Raw genomic sequence first — 22,016 nt, forward strand, 5'->3', positions numbered from 1 at the left:
TCACCCGGCCTACCCCTGCTGGCCGAGATAACGGGCGCTTGCAGCCGCTAGCTCTCTGCAGCCGCTGGGGCGAGCGCCTCCCCGCCCCCAGGTGCGGCCCCGATCCGGCCGTTTGAGGGGGAGGAGCAGCCGTAGGTCCGGACCCCGAGGTGGGGGTGGGGAGGAGTGCGGAGTGCCCCATCTGGGACTGGAAGTCGCTGGGGAGCCTGGACGGAGCCGGCGGGGCACGGCCGGCGGTGGCGGGGGAGGAAGGGGAGGAGCTCCGGGCCCTGCGCCGCTCGCCGCCCGCGCGCCCGCCCGCCGCCCTCGGGCTCCTGCCGGGATGGGCTGTCCTCGGGGTGGGTGCGCGGAGACCTCGGCCGCCGGAGCTGCCCTGGTCCGGGCCCGAGGGACCCGGCACCCGGGCGCTCCCAGTCGTGGAAGAAATCATGGAGGGTGTCTCTCGAGTCCGCCTCTGCTCTGCTTCTCTGTTTACAATATGGCGACCCGCCTTTAAATTATATTTTTATTCTCAGCGCCATTTTGGCTGCATATATGATTTGCAGGCGTCTCCCGGGGAACGGTGGGGGTAACCTCGGAGTCCTTACGGCGGAAGCTCGTCGGGGGCCGGGGCTGGGGTCTTGCCGCTGGGGTCCCCTTTCTCTGCCGCCGCTTGCCCCTGTTGCCTGTTGGAGCTGCCTGCCTCTTCCCTCCCCTCCCCGCGCTGCCGCCTCTTAGGAAATCGAGCCGGGTTAGACAATTAAAATTGCCCTTGGGCGCCGATTTCACTGCTCCGCTCCGGATCGGCGAACCCTTCTCTGCAAAATTCTTTGCTGCTGGGGCTCTGTGTGCGCTGGCTCCGCGAGGGCATTTTTAAGGAGCGGAGAGCTGGAAAGCCGGACGCTTTTTCTTCCCCCCACTTACTGAACGCAAGGGGAGGGGAAAGACGGAAGAGGGAGGGAGGGAATGGGGTTAGTCGCCCGCTGCTTGATCCTCCTCAGCAGCTCAGCCCAGAACAATCCGACCAAGAAGGGTGTAAACTCCAGCTCCTGCCTGGAGAAGTCACCTCGGCCTTCCTCAAAAATCCCATATCTGCGCCGGGACCCCGATCACATCTTGTTCGGATGGCTCTTGTTCTGTTCAGCAACAGTTGACTGAGGCAGATGTTTGCGAGAGGAGATGGCTGGAGAGAGAGCGGGAGAGAGAGGGGCTGTTGGGTTTGTTCCCACCCGTTTTTGATATTGCCATTTTTAGCCTTCTCTTTCAAAAAGAAAAAAAAAAACATGAAGTGAGGTTTTCCTTCAGCTCTCTACACAGTTCCATTCACATTCCGCCTCTAGGTTGGTGGAATAGTGCCTATTGTGTATTTGTACTAATTGCAGGTTTGGGAACACTTACTAGACAGATGACTGATACTGGGCAAATTAAGTCTGTGGTCAGAAGTTTTGTAGGAAGCTCCCATTATCATTCCCAAGATTCCTTTGCCGAGGAGAGCACCCCATCTTGGCTTGTAATGTTGCAGGGACAAAAATGATTATCCTGGAGGGAGCTTTGCTGATGGCTTTAAAATTTTTATTGCTTAGTGACTAAGGCCAGCCTGAAGGGTCTGTGGTTTTTAGCCTTTGCTTCCTATAAGGTGTAAGCCATCTCCTGTCGCATTTCCTGTGCTGTTGAGCACAGAAGAGATTTGTACTGGCTGGTGTTGTGTTGCTTACCAGTTATTCCCTGTTGCTTTTGTTTGTTTTGTGATTGTGTTTGATACATACTAAGAGTGAATGTAGATTCCTTGATTTAAAACATGGGTTAATATTTTACCTCTAGAATGAAGTGAATGTTAACCAAGAAGGGTGATTCCCATATTGAGTGAGACTTTTGTAAGCTCTTTATTATCATTTGTTTAATCAAGCTGAAATTGTTTATTAAAAACCTCAGGCAGGGGAGAAGTGTGCTGTTTTGGCTGAGATTGGGCTTTTAAACTCTAAAACCTAACTTCTGAATCTTTGCACTAGATGAGTCCAAGTCTTGTCAAGTTGTAACAATTAACAGTTCTACTTTAGCTGGTAGGAGAGACGGAGGCGCTTTTCGCTCCCTCTTTTTGAGATTCAGACTGTGCATTTCATTGACTACTTTTTTTTTTAGACCATGAATGGAAACTGGTAATCAGAGATTTGAGTATCCTAGTAAATGAGACAGCCCTTGTTTCACATCTCCAGTTCCCTCTTTGAAGATGCCAATACTGAATGTAACATTGATGTATCTGAGTAGTTACAAAAATCACAAAACATTGTAGATACTGGTACAAAGGCAGGAAGCCTTCTTTCAAGTGAGGTTTATCCCACTTTACTGCTTCCTACCCCACACTCTTTCTAGCCCAGAAGTATTTCTTTAACCATCTCAACCCGAGTAGTTAGGTCAAGCAGTTAATAGTGTCAGAAATTTTTGATTCCTGATTGTGCTCTCAGTAATTTGTCCCATTATCACTTATTTGTGTCATGTGAGAGTGAGGTTAGGAGGTGTGGCTGTTCTTGCTTGCTTCCCTTTGTAACTGGCTAAGACTGGATTATTTACATAAGCATAGTAATGATGATTTTCCTCTTGTACAAAATGTACAAAAGTGAAGATGGAGTTTTGCAGACTCTGTAGGTCATAATCACAGTGCTGCTGTGGGTCTCCATTGAAAGCTCGGTGAGACAAGTCCTTTTTCAGTCTCTGGTGTGCCTGACCAGCTTGCCTCACAGTGAACAGGATCTAGTAAAATGCTCCAGAAGTGATTTTAGGCAAACTTTACCTGCTGGACTTGGTGACATGGCCATAACCACAGGGGATTTTTCTAAGATGACCTACTGGAGGAATTGACTGGTCCAATAAGCTGTTTTAATTGTCTTGTCTTTTCTCAGGGGCCAGTGCTATGTATGAGGAACCTTTCTTCCCAATTAGACCGGGAGCCCTATTTCTGGGTTTTCTCTGATAACCTTCTGGGTGAGGGAATGGATTGTCCTGTGCTCAGAATCCTGGACTCATTGAAGAATTGAACTTGAGGAGCTGATGTCTTCATATTTGTTTAAATGATAGGGTAATCAATTTTATCCAAGTTTAACTGGTTTATCAATTATTCAGAGTGGTGGTAAGGGTTACTAAATTTGCCCCTAGAGAACTGGGAAGAGATGTTTTCAAGTGTTCCCTGGTGAACCTGACCTTTATCATAATTGTCATGCCATAAGTTGAGCTTTCTGAAAATACTGAACTCCATGGACTGGTCCCTAAAAATTAGCCTTTAAAAAAAAATTAGAAAACTGGCAGAGCTCTAGTTGCAGCTGACCCATCTTTCTGTTTGAGATGGATGGGATTGTTCTCAGGGACAAAGTGAGTACCATAGGGCATCACTAGTGAGGCTGACTGGAACCCAGATAGTTCCTTCTGATTGCATTTTGCTGCAGACAGTCTGAGAAGTGCATCTCCCTCGGCAGACCTCAGCATGGTCGCTTCCCGTCAGACAGATTTCTGTAGCATTTGCCTCCGCATGTTATATTTGGAATTGTTGGCCGGCTTTCCTCTCTCTGGTGTTGGCAGCAAGATCCAAAAGGAGGTTTTCGAAGAATGAGAGTAAAAAGGTCTCTGTGCACAGGCAAAACTAAGCTCAACTTGGAGTTTTGCATATTTAATTTTTAGTGAGTCATAACAAGAAAGGTTTCACACACACACACAGTAGAAAACTGCCTTATAAAAAATCTATATACTGTTCGAACTGCTAAGGGGGTGATTTTTCTGCTTTTGTTGTTGTTAGAATAGTATCAAGCAAGTGGTGAATTAAAATACATTTATTTTAGTGTTATCTTACAAATCTTTTGTTTCTGACATTCTGAGTGCTCTGAAGCCTGGCACTGAAGAACTGGAGATGACAGCATCTGAACTCCCTCCCTTGATTCTGCCCCCTCATAGTAAAACAATTCAACAATAAACAAACCTGGGATGACGTCCCTAGAGGTCCAGTGGTTAATATTGCTTCCCCTACAGGGGATGTGGTTCAATCCCTGGTGGGGGAGCTAAGATCCCACATGCTGTGCAGAGCGGCTAAAAGATTTCTTTAAAAAACAACCCTAATTTGGTTTTATGTTGATTTTATTTATTTTTGCGTTTGCTATGTTGTGTTGGAATCTGGGTGTGGTAGTATTGTTTTTAAATGATCCACTCAGACATCGAGGTTCCACTAACATTTAACTGCATCTCAGTTTCAATGTGCATGCTTTGTGAACTTTACTTTTTTTTCAGATTTATTTCATTTATTTTTACCAAAGGCTTTGTAAACTTAACGTGGGGCTCAAGGGCTAATTCTAATGAAATGAGTGCTATAGTTCGAAGATAACAGATAAACACTGTTTAAAAATATATGGATAATATTTGGAATTAGTTGTTTACTCACAAAATGTCAATCTCCTGCTGTTCCTTAAGGCTCTCAAAGTACTTTACAGGTGGGCTCCACTAGTATGTTAGGACTGTTTGAGGCCTTTGTAAATGAGTTATGTGGTGTTGGGGTTTTTATGTTTGTTTGTTTATTTGTTTTTTAACGTTTTTAAATGTGTAAAAGTCATATTTAGGTACTGCCTTCATTTAAATCTTGGAGGTGAGATTCATCTTGGTCTTTTTAAAATTCTTAATCAAGTGTGTTTCCAAGAGAATTTTTTAAAAGCCAGATCATAAAGGCAAATAAATTCTTTAATTTGAACTGAAAAGGAATTCAAATAGTCACTACTGTGTGTTGAATGAAACACTGTTTTTTATTAAGTTCTTGAGTAGAAGTACAAGTGGTACTCAAAAGGGCTCAGTGAGTTTTCGGGGTTATCCTTCTAAGATTTGTGAGTACTTCATGCTTTTTTATGGCTGAAAACGATTCTATGTATGACTACCATATTTTATATATACGCACCATGTTTTTTAAGTCCATTCATCAGTTGATGGATATTTGGGTTATTTCTTCTTTTTGCTATTGTGAATAATCATGCTCTAGAGTACAAGCTTTCGCATGGACATCTGTTTTCATTTCTCTTAGGTATATATCCAGGAGTAAAATCACTGGGTCATATGGTAACTCTTGTATTTAACCTATGAGGAACTGCCAGACTCTTTTCCAAAGTGGCTGCATCATTTCACATTCCCATCAGCACTGTATGAGCTTTCCAGTTTCTCTACATCCTTTCCAGTACTAGCTATTACTTGTCTTCTTGATTAAAGCCATCCTATGGGTATGTCATGCTATCTCACTGTGGTTTTGATTTGCATTTGCCTGATGGCTGACAATATTGAACATTTTTTTGTGTGCTTCTTGATCATTTGTATATTTTCTTGGAAAAATGTCTATTCAGATCCTTTGATTTTAATTGGGTTATTTGTATTTTTCTTATTGAGTTGTAAGAGTTCTTTATGTATTCTAGATACAAGTCCTTTGTCAGATATATGACTTGCTAGTATTTTCTCCCATTCTGTGGGTTGTCTTTTCACTTCCCCTATCTTCTTATTTTTAAATTTTTACTCTTACCTAGTGAAAGATGGTTGATTTAAGCACACTTTAATGTCTTTGCCTATGTTGTCTATGTTGAGACAGTAAGTAAAGGATTTTTCTTCATGAACTCAGGATGATGTCTCAGTAGAGGGAACCTTATAATGATTTGGTATGTTGCTATTTCAGCTTTTCTGGGTGACCACTCCTAGCAAAAAAGTAAAGCTGGAAGTTACCATGGAGGATATATAAAAAAAATCCACCACCTGGCTCCTACCAGCCACAATAGAAAATTTCTGTGTACAGGCACTTCTCATACATGGAGGGCCCTGGTTTAAGGAAGAAGATTTTAATCACCTCAGTTTGATAGGTGACAGCCTTGGGGTGGACATAACTATGGATGAATTAGTGAGCTTTTTGATCCTGGTTAACAAGAACAAAAAGTTGGTTTGAACATTGCAGTGAACTCCGCCTATTTATGTATATCTTTATATGTAAGCCCAGATAGCAGTAAATAGGGAGACAGCGCACAGAGACTATTTGCTTGAAGGTTTTGTGTAGGTTATAAAAAAAACCGTCTGCTATGATCCCCCCAGGAGGGGTTTTCTCTGTACCCTAGAAATGCAGGTGTCCTGCTTCTTAACAAAAATGGGTATATTTTTTCTTCTGCAAGTTGCTAGCACAATAGTAAATAGATGAAGTTGACTGTTGTTTGTTTTGGGTTCTGGGTAAGAGTTTTAAAATCCATCTCTGAGCTTTCTTGTCCCACCCCTAGCACATAAACGGCAGTTCCTTGGGTGTGTAGCTAAGCAGGCCAACCTGGGAGAAAATTCTGGTTGAAGTTATGATGGCATTTACTATGATAATGCAGCACAGGCTCCTGGAAATGCATTCTAGTTTTAAGGTGCCAGAGTTTTAAGTAATTAGAGCAGGGAGGAAAAAAGTTTGTCTTCCCCCCTCCACTGCGCTTCCTTTGACTTAAAGCCCCTAGGGAGTGCAGCATGGCCAGCTGCATTGCCATTCAATGAGTGACACTTCTGAGAGCACCTCTGCATAATGCTAGCCTCCCAAGAGACAGGACAGGAGTACAGCTGTCCCTCTGCCAATTTCCTGCAAGAGGAGGACATTGTATTCAGTGCAAGTCCTAGACCAAATTTCAGAAAGGCACTTTGGTGTTGCAGATTTGTCACTGTGCCCAGGCCGCATGCACAGGTCACTGGCTGACTGCCTTTCCCATGACTCAAGAACAGTTAAGAAGAATAAGAAGGTGACTCCTTTTTCTGCCTGCCATTTCCAGATATCAGATTCCTCATCCATTAAGCCTTAATTTTTTTCTAAATCTAGTCTCAGCAAATAAGAATAAAAATGAAGTCTTTTTGTTGTTGTTCTTTTTTTCTAAAGATGAAGTTTTGTATGGGAGGCAAAAGACACTGAGGGGTGTAATGGACACTGATAAAAGGAGAAATCGTTGATTTGACCCATCAGCGAAAAGGGGCTTGGCTGTTACACACAGCTTTTGTTTAATTCACAATAAGCAAATTCTAGGTATACATTGCAGATTGATGACATTTTCTAAGTAATGAAAAACTTGACTCACTCATTCAGAGAACTACACTCCTTTCCCTTTTGCAATCCTATACTCAGTGCTCACTAAACTAGTTAAAAGCCAGAGACTGACCCATCTCCTCTGCTCACTGTTGCGTAATACTTAGTGGTGTCACAAATGAGAGAGGTGCAAAGATAAACACTGGTTGGGTAACAGAAATGATGTCTGGGTTCTTTGAAGCGGATGGTACCTTTGTTAACACAAACATGGTGACCATTCCTTTCTCCCTAATTACGTTTGCTTTCCTATATATTAGTAGCTTGGGTGTTTAATCTTTGCCTTTCCCCTGTTTTCTGACAGATTATCCAGGGTATCTCCCAGGATATGTTTCCCGGTCTTGAAAGGACAAAAGCCATAGTTACAGGGTGGGAGAGTGTCAATGCCTGAACCTAGAGTTGGTCTCTCTCGTTGCTTTGGGCTCTGCATGAGGCTCTTTTTGAAATAAACTCAAGTGAGCAGAGAGGGGCCTTCCCAGGTGGCTCGGTGGTAAAGAATCTGCCTGCCAGTGCAGGAGACGCAAGAGATGGAGGTTTGATCCCTGGATGGGGAAGATCGGCTGGAGAAGAAAATGGCAGCCCACTCCAGTATTCTTGCCTGGGAAGTCCCGTGGACAGAGGAGCCTGGCGGGCTACAGTCCATGGGGTTGAAAAGAGTTGGACACGACTGAGCACAGCACAGCACAAAACAGGAGAGGATTCTGTGGGATTTGAATCTATCCATAGCCCAAAGACATCACTGTACCTCCAGGCCAGGCAGGAGTTGGAGTACCTCTCAGAATTACTAGCAAGGTTAAATTCCAGGCAGCGCCAATACATTTTACAGGCTTTTATCCAGCTGTGATCCTCAGAAGGATGCTGGGTATTTGTTCCCTTTTCTGCATTTGTGCAAAGAACAGAGCAGAAAAGCTAATGAAATGCATGAAACTTTGAGTAAGTTTTAAAAAGTCTTTGCATGACAAATTTGGGCAGTGTGGAGCTACTCCTGTTCTTTCTGCCAGCCATAGGCTCCTGCGATGAGCTGGAAGCTTTTAATTCCCATGTTCACTGAACTGTCAGAGTTCTCCTGATTCCTGGTTTTAACGAAGCTCTGGAAACACTAGAGAGAAACTCTATGGTGAACTTTTTCCATGAACAATCATCAGTTATTGGTCAAAATACATTGTGAAAATTTTACTACATGAATCTCATTAAATGTTTCTAAACCTGTAATATTTCATAGTCCTGTACCTGGGTTGGCCATATTTAACTTTCCTTGACCTTGCTTGCCATTTTTATGAAAGACCGTCTTAAATGCAGGGAGAATTCTGTTGCTAATTTTGACCTTTATTGATGCTGATATTGACATTGTTTTGCTCTGTTATCTGTGTTTTCCTTTATCTCTCCTTGGTAGTCCTCTCGGTTTTGCCTGGCAGAGATGACACTTAGTCATCTAACTCAAGGTAATTCTGACGCCTGACACCATGATATCAGACATCTTTGACTTTGGGCTGCAGTTTGTGGCGTTGAAGTAAGAAATATGTCTGCAGTTTATTCAAGTCATGGGAAAGAGCTCCTGTCCAAGGCCTGTATGCTTGCTGCATGCAAGCTTTCCACAAGTCTTACCATTTGTGTGCACACTTTCAGGCCTTTAGGGTGATTGTTCTTTGGTTGGGGACCATCTGAGAGAACAGTGGGCAGAAGGGAAGAATCTTGGCGCTGTCTCTGACAAGTGTGTTTAGCTCCTAAATAGGTCACCAGGGGTATAACTGGAAGGCTTCAGAAGCCCAAGTCAGCACTTAGCTGTGGCATCAAACCACGACAGCACAGTCTGACAGCATGCCCAGGAGATTACTTCAGCCGAGCAGGGCGGGGAGCTTTGAGGTTTCTAAGTGAAATTGGGGGAGGGGCAGGCAGCAGAGTCAAAGAAGAGGGGAGTAAGTCCTGTGCTGTTTTGGCCTAAATGGTAGCTTTATTCCTACTCTTTTTTTTTTTTTCCTTTTAAAGAAGACCCTGTCAGAGGAGAGTAAATGAAGCAGAAATCCTTCTTGGGGTAGAGCAGCTGGGTCATGGGTAGAAACCTGCTCTCTGCGTTTAGCTGGATTTCAAATAGATGGCCTCCCTACATTTAAGATGTTACACAATTTTTAGTTTTCCCAATCTTTATAGAATTTTAGGCCCAGTATCTGTAAGATGTGAACTGTTCCAGATTCCCTGAGCTGTGTTCACAAGAAGAGTGTGGCCTGGCTATTTCCTTATTCTTGGTCATCCACTGAAATTTGACCACAGAACAGTACCCAGTTTTCCATACCTCGGAGACTTTTATGGAATACACAGTTAAAATTGTTCTACTTTCCCATGGAATGTTCCCTGAGACTATTAAAAAGTGACTGTTGAGGCCATAATATCGACTCTTTTCTAAAACAAGTGGACTCCAGCATCCATCATTAGGTGAATGAATGAAGCCCATTTTTAAAATGTTTGCAGCCAGCTCATTTTCCATTGTAGAGAAGCCAGGGTTGCAAGAACAGCCACACCAGTGATAGATCAGGTCCTGTGGCACCGGGGCTCAGCTTGTAGAGAAGTTAGCAAAGGCAAACACCTGGTATAACTGTCAGTGGTCTGCCCCACCTCCTCCTTGCCCTGCACTACTTGTAACCCTCTTCTCCAGGTGTCCTTCACTGGGAGGATGGCCAGTGAAGCTCTACATAGAAGGCAATAAAATTGGGGGGCACAGTCAGCTAGTTTGAAAGGATTATATGCCTGTGGAAGTGACGCAACTAGCTAAGTTTCTCAATGGGGCATTTGTAATGGTCTGGCACTGCATTGGCCTCCTTGTTAACACAGCCACTGAGGCTCTGCATGAAAAGACCAGCAGTGCGTGTACTTTTTATGTATTTTGTGGCATTAGCTGTGTTTGAGTCAGTAGCTGGGATAAAGGAGAGGAAGAAATTAAGGTTCAGGGACCCCATGAACTTTCTCTCCACTTTCATCTCTTCAGTATCCTTCAGTGTGACCATCTTTCCTGCCTTTGAAAGGTAGGCCATCCGTGAAGGGAAAAGCTAATGCTCACACAAGTGTCCAGAGGAAGCTTACTATTTCTTCTGACATTTAAATTTCATTAAGTTTTGTCCCTCAAAACACAGACCAGTAAATTGAGGAATTATTAACACAGCTTTTAATTTAAACAGATGTTTTTAAATTAAACTTGAACCGTCACCTCTTAGCTTTTCCAGGACAGAAACTGATTTCACTTTATAAAAGGCTTGTTTTCTATGTGGGTAGATGCCTTTGTAGATCAAGATGGCTGCTGGGAGGCTGAGACACGGCTATGGTCCTGTCAGCGATCCCGTTTTGACTAGTACCGACACATTTCCTGAGCTGGCCAAGAGCAGCAGGGCCAGTCAGAGAGAGGAGGCCTGTTCTGAGCATGTATTGTCTTCAGCAGTCGGTCTTGCACAATGCCGTTAAATATAAATGCAGGATTTTTATCTGGTAGTGGACCTCACGTGGATGGATGAGACCCATGAACTGTGAAATTAAAAATCAGAACCACTCAGTGCTATTGTTTGCTGGCTGAACACCACCACCACCACCACCCCAGAAAGGGGAGGAGACATACAGATGATGGGGAAGGGGGCTGCAGGCAGTGAAAATCTTTCTTAGGCTGATATTTTATTTCAGCTGAAATGACCATTTGTGGGGCTGGAGAGCTTCTCGTTCTTGGAGCATGATGGATTCTGACAGGAGGGACCCTAACCAGTTCATTTGACTGACCTCTTTTAGAAGAGAACCGAGTGGAAGGCTGTTGGTGTATTGTGTACAGAAAGGTTGTTTGAACAGTGTTCCTATGTGTATTACATTGAATATTTTGTCAGCCCAGGGAGAGAAAATGGAGTGTGTTCTTTTTAAAGTATTTCTTCGTCCACCTGCTTCCTTTTGTCTTAAGACATACACCAAAGCTTTTAATTTGGTTAGGTGATATTTTCATGTCTCTCCGACTGCCTTTGGCTCAAGTTTTAAAACGTCAGTGTCACTTAGGTGGATGGACATTTGCAAGCCATACATCGGTAACATATTTAAAAAAAAAAGTCCAGAGCCCTTATACCATTTTTATCTGCACGTTGTGATGCAAAAAAGAGATCTCTGAAATAAAAGGCAGTCTTTCTGCTTCCCTGTCTCCCTTCACCTCTCCCCTCCTCCCTTTGTTCTCTTGATCCCCTCCCCCTCTCCCTTCCAGTTCTATATTGAAAAACTGCTTGTGCTGGATGGATAATTAGCACAGAGCTATGGAGCAACAGGTCCCACTGGTAGCGACTAAATCTGAAGTAAATGTTAATGTCGGGCAGGTTCACATGTATTAATAGGCGAGGGAGATGGGTGAGGTTAGACTGGGATCAACCGCACTGGTATATGACTTGAAATAGATCCTCTTAATTAGAGAGCCAAGAACCATGACAACTACCAACGTCTTCCACCTGCAGTGGTGAGCTGCCGCCTATTAGTGAATGAAAGAGACATTCTAAATTAAAACCCAGCTCCTTCCATCTTTTAGCTGTAAGTTGGGATCATCTGGCTCTGGACTTTGAATCTTTGACCCAGCGCAGGCATTACAGTTAGCTGAGGGGTGTATGTCTGTCGTTTTCTCAATAGACCAATCTAGACACCCTCTTCAGCAACAGAGGGCGCATCATTTGATTTGTTTGTAGGAGTTCAGATGCTAGAGTCCCATAGCAGAGGTTTAGGAGTTTTTGCTTGAAACAATTAATGTCTTTGACAAGTTTTTTTTTTTTTTTTTTTTTTTTCAGTTTTTGGCTGCATTGGGTCTTCATTGTTGCACGTGGGCTTCCTCTAGTTGCAGCGCACAGGCTTCTCACTGTGGTGGCTTTTCTTGTTGCAGAGCCTGGGGTCCAGGCACGTGGGCTTCAGTAGTTGTAGCACACAGGCTTAGTTTTCCCGGATGAGGGATCAAACTGGTGTCCCCTGCATTGCATGGTGGATTCTTAACCACTGGACCACCAGGGAAGCCCCTTTGACCAGCTTTTTAATTGGTTTGTGTGCAGATGTTACTGTTAACAGTTTATAGGCCCTCTCAGGCCTCACAGAGAGCTACTCTGTGAGATACATATCCTTCAGTTGTACAATCTCTGAAGACTTAGAGCTCCATTGTTGTGTAGTATTTCATAGCTTATAATATCTTCAAGATCAGGTAGTGGTTAAAATAAATAGCAAGTTGCAGAGAGGTGAACAGTTGCTCTCTGGCCAATAATTACAGTAGTTGCTTTTTAACAAATGATCTGAAAGGAAACATCCATAGCCATGAAGTTGGGAAGATGGGAAGATTCTTTTGTCCTGGGGAGAAGGTGCCTGTCTTGTAACACTGCGGGCCATAGTCTTTGAAGCCAGAAAATAAAATAAAGGTCTTTGGCCTGTTGGCTAAAGAGCTACCAGTTTTCCATGACAAGCCAGCTCACGTACAGAACACGACTTTTCCAGAGCTCACCTTTCTTCCCAGGACTTAGTTCTCAGAAGGAACCTAAAGGTGGTAGATGGACCACTGTATGCTTGGTGGACTTCAGTCTCTGTTCCCAGGGAAATGTCTCCACTCCCAGAACCTTCCTTTATCAGGTAGGTTGTCACAATACCGAAATATACCTTCTTCTTCTAAAACTATAGTCTCGAGACTTCCCAGGCAGTCCGGTGGTTAAGACTCTGTGCTCCCAATTCAAGGGGCATGAGTTCGATCCCTGGTCAGGGAACTAAGATCCCACATGATCCCCGGCATGGCCAAAAAATAAAACCAGTCTCCTCATGAACACCTCAAGATCCTTAACTTCATCATCTCTAGATCACTGGCTTAATTACCATTTGCTGAATAGCAGTTGTTGAGATGTAGAAAGAATCAGGGAAGGGCCACTGTCACCTTTAGGTACCAAAAGACCAAACTTCTGAGGCTCTGGTTGTCTGGGATCCATGAGCAGTTGAGTCTTACATAGGTCTTTATGCCCAGAACTCTTGACTGTGATCCCTGAGAGCAAGGACCATTTCTGAAATCTTGCCACTTAGCATAACAGGTGGATGTGAGAGAGAGAGTTCAGTCGTGTCTGACGCTGAGACCCCGTGGACTGTAGCCCACCAGGCTCCTCTGTCCATAGAATTTTCCAGGCAAGAATACTGGAGTGGGTTGTCATTTCCTCATCCAGGAGATCTTCCTGACGCAGGGATGGAACATGTGTCTCTTGTGTCTCCTGCATTGGCAGGTGGATTCTTTTTCACTGCACTGCCTGGGAAGCATAACATGCTGTCCAGTAAATACTTGAGTAGATGAATGACTCGGGTCTTCTCTCCCTAAAGGCTCAGTCTCTTGATGGGGTAGATCATAATTTGTTTGCTTTGTGTCCTTCCTCCAGCATGGTACCTCCAGTGTGGCATTGGTTAAGAAGCAGTGGGAACTCAATAAATAAAGACTAATGGAGAGGGAAATGCTTGACCTTGTGGTTGAGGAAGTTGCCATGATGGATATTCCATTGTGTTCCCCAGAAATAAGAGAACTCCCAAAGGTTCTTTAAAAACAGATTGGGCTCAAGATTTGGAAGAACCAGGAAGCTGATTTTGGTTCTCATTCTGCTGCTTTCTGACTCTATAGCTTTAGATAAATGAGTTTGGAGATACCTGTATGATGGGAGTGAGAATTTTCACAGTTTGATGGTGAAGATCAAATAAAAGCATCTGTGAAAACACTTTGTGAACCGTAATACACTAGATATAAAATGAGATGATCACTCTGTTGTTTCTAAGCTAAGTGATTCGGAAGCACATTGATGTCTTTACAAGCGGCACTGGCTCACGATAGTGCTTTTATGGTCTTTACTGCTGAGCAGCAGAAACTCTGATACTTTCAGCATTACCTGACTTTTAACATTTAATCATTTCCTTCTGTAGAGGATGGCCTTCAGCGCCCTGTCTTCATTGATATACAGGATTGAGAGGGAGCTGGGATGGAATCATGTTCTTCTTGACAGGCATATTATGATTTAAAGACTCTGGCATGCATATAATTGTTTCGAAGTTGCATGCTTAACTTGTGAGAACACCGTTCTAATGAGGGAAGGAGCATTAAGATGGGTGGATGAGGCAGGGGAGTCCTCAGGATGTGTGTGTGAGCAACCCCAAGGCTGCAGAATCTCCTTTCTCTCTGGAATCCTTTCTCTGTTGGCACTGCTTCTGATACAGAACAAAACTAGTCTGCTTGCAGAACAGCATCTTCAGAACTAGTTCCTGAGCTCATTACCCTACCCCAGTGACAGCCTGTCTTTCCTTGAGCCATTTCATGAATCTTCTTGGTCTAGATGTCTGAGTTGAAAAACTGCCTTCTAAGGACTTCCTTGGCTGTCCAGTGGTTAAGACTCCACATTTCCAGTGCAGAAGGCGCAGGTTCAATCCCCGGTCAGGGAGCTAAGATCCTACACGCCATGCGGCACAGCCAAAAAAAAAAAAGCTTTTTATAAAAACTGCCTTCTAAATAGCTTGAAAGGAATTGCTCAAAGCAAAGAGACAAGAAGCATCAGCATGAGAAAGCTTGGTGGGTGATTCCTGTTTTCCAGCCTTGACTGTGATGGTCATTTTCAAGAAACATAGACCTTCCTTCCCTATTCATCCCATCTCAGGTATTACTGCCTTCTCTCGAGATACCATTTTTTCAAATTTATTTCAAGATGCATGTTCTGTCTCTAAGAAAGCAGCAAGGCTTCACTTTTTAAAAATGTCTGTGTTCATCCTGGAGACAACACTCTTGACTTTCCTGCATGACTCCCTAAACTCGCAGCCCTCATCCCACACTTCAGGGCAGACAAGAGGAGCCCATGGCCATAATCTAGGATTCTGAGAAATGTTCTTAAGCATGGTATCTCTAAAAGTGATCCTTTAGAAGCCAACCAGGAGCTGCTTTTGAGAGCCGCTTAATACGAATTTTAAGCATTTTACCCCTGTGTTAAGAAAGATAAATCAAATTGTTTAAAGAGGATTTAAGTAGAGTGTTTCTATATGAAGTTAAGGCTTGCAGGTATGGACTTTGATTCTGATATCTTCTTATTGTTTTGTGGCAGAAAACATAAGTAATTTCCTGTGTGATTTAACCACCAAAATAAATATCTACCCAACCACATTGCCTCATCTCATGACTTTGGCCAGGGGGCAATTACGTTCCCTCTTAGAAGCCCATTCATTTTGTGTTCCCCAGTTCTTTAAAGCTTTATTGAGTACCTGCTGTGTGCCAGGCATTATGCAGAGTGTGGAAATACAAAGGTAAATGAGGCAGAGAACAGGATTCAGGCACTTGCGAGTTCAGTATATAGTGTGGCCCAGAAGTGCCAGAGAGAATCGTGGGCTGTCAGAGGAGACTTCCTGGAGATGATGCCTGACTTGAGCTCCAGAAGATAAGGAGTTCACCAGATGAAGGATTGGAGGGAGGCTCAGCTTTTGTGGTTGTGGGTAGCAGCTCTGGCATGAGCAGAGACACAGGGTTGAGAAACAGTGTGGACTGTGTAGGGAGCCACCAGACTAGTGGAGCTGAGGAAGGGGCAGATTCCTGGCCTGCAGTACTGAGGAGCTTGAACTTTATCCTTCTGGGGTGAAGGTGATATGGAAGGGCTTTTAATTAGGAGACTGACATGATCAGAATTGTGGCAGAATTATTTTGCCAGCGGGGTTAGACATAGATTCGGGAAGGTAGGAAGAGCAGCCAGGGGGGCATTCACATCTTGGTAAAAACATCTAAGCCACTGCCACCTTGCCTCACCCTTCCCTGCTTTACATGTTTGGTGTAGGTTATCTTGATACAAAACACAAAGCCCGTAGGCAGATGAAAAGAAATGATGAAAAACAGAATCAGAAATGACAGCCCTTTCAGGGTTAATTTTAATTTGACAGCTGCTGAAGCATAGCAGAGTCTGTAGGCCTTTGCAAATTACACACATGCATTTCATTAGTTTGGATATGGCCTGTGAGGAAATATATTGGAGAGAACTAGGGGAGACTTTACCGGTGACATTCACGTGTGGTCCTCTAGGGCTTGAAGGCCTGTCCCAGTAGGCCAGTGTGCCTCCGTTTTTCTGCTTCCTGGTAAGGATCCTCCTGAGATTCCACCAGGGAAACCGTATAGGAAACAATGAGCTGTGAGGGCTTGGTGGTCATCCTGACATGTATGCTTAGGGCTCCAGGGATGTGTTGACAAAGCAGAAGCTAGGAAAATTTGTCAAGCTAAATGCTATTTAGGTAGAAAGAGTAAAGCAGCCTAGCATTAAGGCCTAGAACTTAAGGAAGAATCCTTATATATTCATAGCCTATACATATATATATATCTATATATATAAAATAATTTGTTTTTAGCATTTTTCATGTTATGAAAAAAAATTTCCTCCACACCATTCCAAATTGGTGAATCCCAGGAACCAAATGTAGGAATTTCTTAAGCATAAATGTAACCTTATTCTGTATAACAGTGGTTTTCAAACTTGGATGTTGACCAGAATCACCTGGAGAGCTTGTTAAACACACATTGCTGAGGCTGTCTCAGAATTTCTAATTCAGTAGGCCTGGAATGAGGGCTCAGAATTTGCGTTTCTTTTTATTTTTTTTAATTGAATTATAGTTAATTTACAATGTTGTGTTTCAAGTGTATAGCAAAGTGATTCAGTTATATATACATACACACACGTTCTTTTTCATTATAGGTTATTACAAGATACTGAGTATAATTCCCTTCGCTATACAGTAGGTCCTTGTTGTTTACCTACTTTATATTTAGCAGTGTATGTATGTTAATCACAAAATCCTAATTTATCTTCCCCCTACCCTACCCTCCACCACTGCTATCCCCTTTGGTAACCATAAATTTACTTTCTATGTCTGCAAGTCTTTTTTCTAAGTAAGTTATTTGTATCATTTTTTAGATTCCACATATAAGTGATAAATGATGATTTGTCTTTCTCTGACTTACTTCACTTAACTGCAAGTGGGGTTTCATTCTTTTTTATGGCTGAGTAATATTCCACTGTGTGTTTATACCGTGTCTTCTTTACACATTCATCTGTCGATGAACATTTAGGTTGCTTCTATATCTTGATTATGGTAGATAGCACTGCTATGAACATTGGGGAGAATGTAGCTTTTTGGACAGAATTTTATTTCTAGTAAGTTCCCAGATGATGCTGATGCTGCTTGTCTGGAGACCACACTTTGAGAACCACTGCTGTAGAGACATTATAAATGTGACCCTCCTAAGAATTTAATAAAGTTTCATATGATTCTTGATATAAACCTTAATGGAAATCAATGATCTGGAGAATCAGTAAGACCAGCCCTCCACAGCAATAATTTTGATTCAGTATTGACTTACTGAGTGACTACTGTTTGTGCAGCCTCTCTGTTGTAAAGATACAAAGAAGGAAGAAGATCCAGTCCTTGTCTTGATTCCTCTGATAAAAGAAGCAAGAGAATTGTCACACAAGGGAAGGCATAAGAAGGATGTCTTAATAGTCTGGGAAGAGTGTGTGGAGGAGTTGTGTGCTCAGTTACCTATCACTATATCAAACTACCCCAAAACTCAGTGGCTTAAAACAGACCCTAGTTATTATCTCTCACAAATCTGCATGTTGACTAGGCTCAGCTGGGTGGTTTTTCTGTTCAGTTGTTATCTGGGACTGTGGTTATTTGGAGGCTCAGCTGAGTTGGCATGATCCAGGATGACTCAGTCATGTAGCAATAGTTGGTGCTGGCTGTTGACTTGGAGCTGATTGGAGTGTCTGAAGTCTCCTCTGTGTGACCTCTTAGCATGAGAACAAGGCTCTGAGATGGAACATTCCAAGCATGTAAAAATGGAATCTACAGGGCTCTTCAGATCCAGTCATGGAAGTTCCTACATTGTCACCTCTGCTGCATTCTGTTGGTCAGAACAGGTCACAAGAGGGAATGCCTCAGTGATCCAGTGGTTAGGACTCCACACTTTTACTGCTGAGTGCATGGGTTCAATCCCTGCCCTAGTTGAGGAACTGGGATCCTGCAGGCAGCGTGGTGTGGTCAGAAAAAGACAAGGCAATTCGAGAGGAAGGGAATGGACTACTTCTGGGTGGAAGGGTAGCAGAGAATTTGTAGCCATCTTTAATCTACTGTAGGCTGATTGAGGCAGGCCCTACAGGATGAATAGGGTTTTGATAGGCATAGCTTTTAGGGGGAAGAGTTTTAGAGGAAGAAATAGCAAGTCTTCAGTTTAACTAGGGGGAAAAGTTCCCAAAAGGGGCCTGGGAAGATGGAAGGGGACTATGTGACAGAGGGCTTTGAACAGCAGGTAGAAGATCGTGGACTTCCACTGGCCGACTTTGAAAAGGCTGTGGAGAACCTCTCTCTCTGTGATTTAATTAGCATGGTGCAGAGTTTGGGAATGACTCTTCAATGCTCCAGACTAGTTCATTATATCTTTCCCTGTCAGTCCAGTGTTCATAGCTCTGGGTTTGGCATCTTTTTCTAAGATGTGGGAAGGGATGCTCACTCCTTAGGTTACTGTAAATGGAGCCAAGTAAGCATTTTGAAGGATAAGAGATGTATAACTGCAGAATACAAGTTAAGCAACATGCGGCTTTGCTTCAGACCTAGTTAGGCTTGTCCCTGCTGCATTGGTGGGTTAGTTACTTAGTTTTGCCCTTGTCTTTTTTCCTGCAGCAACCCTCCACTGAGTGAAGAGATGTTGCCTCCTGGGGAGTGGATGTGTCACAGGTGCACTGTTCGCCGAAAGGTAAGAATGCTGCTTTCTGAAGGCTTTGCTCCAAATGCCAGATCTAGACCACTGATAATGGAGAGCTAAGACGCCCTGGCCCTGAAGGCATTTTCGTCCCTTCTTCTTATCTCTTCCAGCCCTGAATCACCCTCACACGCCCCATGATGACTGTTTAGAATCCAGTAGGGCCTAAAATCCAAACATGGGCTGCTGAAATGGGCTGAAGAGGTGTGTTAATTTACTAAGACATTTTCATTCACTAGTGACAGGAGTAGTCTGATCTCCTTGTAGACCTCCTGATAACTGGCCTGAACGTAGTGGCAGCTGTATCCATGGCGAAAGGTGCTGAAGAAGAAGGCTGCCCCTGCAGCTTGTTAGGATTGAAAAAGGATTCCCCTTACCTCGAGGCATATAAGTCACTGGTCTCCAGAGGCTTGGCCAGGTGTAGGGGATGGAGAGCACTTTGACCCACTTGGACCCCAGGTTGTCTAACCTCTCTTCAGCTCCCCTTCCCTCAGCTTTGATAATTCAGTACTGGCTTTGAGAACATAATTTTCTATGTTGAGAACTTCTGTAGGGTTCAAAAGCTAAATGCTCCCTTATCAAAAAAGGAAGTAAGTGTGCTTCCACCCAGATAGCGAGACCCAATCCTCAAATTACAGGCTGTGGATTAGGATTTGTGTGTGAATTGTAAACCATTCCCTGCCCTACCCCCGCACTAATCACACACCAAGCAACTGTCCTTTGTTGTGACATCACCTCTTTTCCTGGCCCCTCAACATGATGTCACAATGAATGATGACTTCCTTTGTTGCAGAAACAGGATGAGATGATTCAGAGATTGTGGTTTATGTGTGTAACAGTTTTCAGCCTTTAAGAAGAAGGTTAACAATTAGGCGGACACTTTTTCAATGTGTGCATAGAGTTCCTATTAAAAAGTAAGCCAAGGCCAAGTCAACCACCCTACCAGAGCAGTGGTTTGATTTCTCTTGATGTCCACAAAGCAGGTGCCCTCCAGCTTGTCCTTCTCCCAAAATCTCTGCCTGTGTGTCCCCAGCTAGATTAGAATGGGGCTAGTTAGAAGCATCTATCAGCCAAAAGGCCTTTCAGAAACTTGCCACTCAAAGAAACTGAACTGGACAGGGTTGGGAACTACTGTGGCAGAAGAGACGAAGCCAGGAAAAGGGGGTGAAGAAGAGGAGCTAACATTATTTTTGTGCTCATCATAGCTGCTGTTCTACATGTGTTTCATTTAATCCATACAGCCCAGTATGAGTACTGGTGCTATTATCTCCATTTTTAAAAGGAAGAAATTGAGGTTCACAATTGTAGAACTTACCTGAGTACTCAAAAGAATTGACCAAACCAAGTTTTGAACCCAAAACTTTCTGACTGCAAGCTCTATTACTTCTTCAACAATTGAAACAGAACTACTTGCGGGTGATTATACTATAGTATGCCTTTTTCTGCATAGTGTGCTTTTCCCGAAATGCCACTCCCTGCTCTCAAGTGGACCTCTGTGTCTACCCATGCCATGTCTGCCTTTTGCACCACCACCACCTCTCCAGCCCTCTGGCCTCCCTTAGTTACAGTGAAGGGGTTGAAATGGCCTCCTGTGGACCTCACCAACCTCTCATGTTCAGGTCTCACTCCTAGTGGAGGCCAGATCTTCCCCCCATCTCAGAGCCATCCCTTTCATGTATCTGATGCTCTTTGTCACAACCAAATCCCTGCAAGGAGGAGGAGAAAGATTTTACTAGTCTCACTTCACACATAAAGGAATTCCTGCTCCCCAGCCGGAATCACCTAAGGTCTTAAGGGAATCAGTGGCAGAACTGGGACGAGATCCCAGGTCTCCTGACTGGACCCCAGTGCTAAACCTTCACTCTGCTTGGACCCTTGGAGGAAAATGTATTGTCAGTCTTTCAGTCCTACTCTGTACACTTAGTCTTTTCCCTGTCCCCAGCTTTCCATTCAAAAAGTGTCACTTTCAGAGTTCTAGTTAAACTGGAGACATGAAAGCCACCATTCTTGGACGCCATGATTGCTGGGTCACTCTGCTCCACACACTACCCTTCCACCTTGTAATGTGGTTGCCTTGCAAGCCAGCACCCAACGTCCCTGGACAGGGAGCTCAGCTTGCCCTTTTTACTTTTTACCTTTGCTTTTACAGACTTTTCTTTATTTTGAGCAAAGTTCTTACAACCCTTCAGGACATTCCCAAGGCAAACAGCAGTTTTCTCTGTCCTTGATTCCCTGAGTTGTTTTCACTGTCCTCACTTAGTCTGAGTTTACTCTCACTGCTTTAACTTCTTAATCCCTTTACCCCCACCTTGTGTGGAGACACTGTGTATCATATGATGTGTGGTTTGTTTCTCACTTTGGTACTTTCTGATTCCCTGCCCTAGTGGTTTTGCCAGCTATAGTTTAGTTCAGCCATAGTTTGGTCAGCTTTCACAGACCAGTGTTCCAAGTCCACAGGTGGGTGAGTCTGTAATATTAGAGACCTTCACAGTTTTGGTGAGTGGTCTAGCAGGACTCATAGCATCCATCACTTTCTGTTTTGTGATACTCTATATGATGGGCCCGCCTGTTCACTTGCACAGAAACGAGAGCAGAAGAAGGAGCTGGGCCATGTCAATGGACTGGTGGACAAATCTGGCAAACGGACTACATCCCCCAGCAGTGACACTGACTTGTTGGACAGATCAGCTAGCAAAACTGAACTCAAGGCCATTGCCCATGCCCGGATCCTGGAAAGGAGAGCCAGCCGACCTGGCACGCCCACATCCAACGCCAGCACGGAGACCCCCACCTCTGAGCAGAATGACGTCGACGAGGACATCATTGATGTGGACGAGGAGCCAGTGGCTGCAGAGCCGGACTACGTGCAGCCCCAGCTGAGGCGGCCCTTTGAGCTGCTGATCGCTGCCGCCATGGAGCGGAACCCCACCCAATTCCAGTTGCCCAATGAACTGACTTGTACCACTGCACTACCAGGTTAGCCAGACCGTCATATCCTCCCCCCACCCCAGCTTTCACAAAGGACTGTGGTCCAACCAGAGGGCTGTGTAGCCTGTGGGGTCACTGTCCGTGTAGCCACTGTCTCAAGTTCCTGTTTTGGTTTGTGGAAAGATCTTTGAAGGCTTACATGCTTACTCAATTTTCTAATTTCCACCCTTCCCAGTATCA

General features: G+C 44.0%; 1 protein-coding gene and 1 long non-coding RNA gene across 20 annotated transcripts in view; one reads left to right on the forward strand and one right to left on the reverse strand.

Annotated features, from left to right (window-relative positions):
- The window catches only part of PHF12 (PHD finger protein 12), a 38,926-nt gene that overhangs the window by 2,368 nt on the left and 14,542 nt on the right, over nucleotides 1–22,016 (forward strand). For 3 of the 18 annotated variants that reach the window (XR_014079602.1, XM_081580299.1, XM_081580307.1), the window contains exons 1-3: nucleotides 18,003–18,187; nucleotides 18,770–18,842; nucleotides 21,431–21,824. Coding sequence is in view for 14 of the 18 variants with exons in the window: in XM_081580299.1 (XP_081436425.1) it covers nucleotides 18,165–18,187; nucleotides 18,770–18,842; nucleotides 21,431–21,824 (490 nt within the window). In the remaining 4 variants the exon portion in view is untranslated. Of the gene's footprint in view, nucleotides 1–173; nucleotides 731–2,876; nucleotides 3,053–11,835; nucleotides 12,683–14,280; nucleotides 14,722–16,678; nucleotides 18,188–18,769; nucleotides 18,843–21,430; nucleotides 21,825–22,016 lie in introns of those variants that run through there. The other 15 variants (XR_014079603.1, XM_081580304.1, XM_081580308.1 and 12 more) reach the window with 10 other exon arrangements.
- Nucleotides 459–19,563, reverse strand: LOC145542122 (uncharacterized). Of its 2 annotated transcripts, XR_014079605.1 has the most exons (4): nucleotides 17,677–17,887; nucleotides 17,451–17,529; nucleotides 16,095–16,319; nucleotides 10,210–10,585 (listed from the first exon to the last, which is right to left on the reverse strand). It is a non-coding gene; the product is annotated as an uncharacterized LOC145542122 (long non-coding RNA). The 2 variants fall into 2 exon arrangements; XR_014079606.1 differs by lacking the exons at nucleotides 10,210–10,585; nucleotides 16,095–16,319; nucleotides 17,677–17,887 and adding exons at nucleotides 459–1,162; nucleotides 19,226–19,563.

Source organism: Giraffa tippelskirchi, chromosome 3 (genome assembly GCF_054371585.1).
Source record: "Giraffa tippelskirchi isolate mGirTip1 chromosome 3, T2T-mGirTip1v1.2.pri, whole genome shotgun sequence".
Classification (NCBI taxonomy): domain Eukaryota; kingdom Metazoa; phylum Chordata; class Mammalia; order Artiodactyla; family Giraffidae; genus Giraffa; species Giraffa tippelskirchi.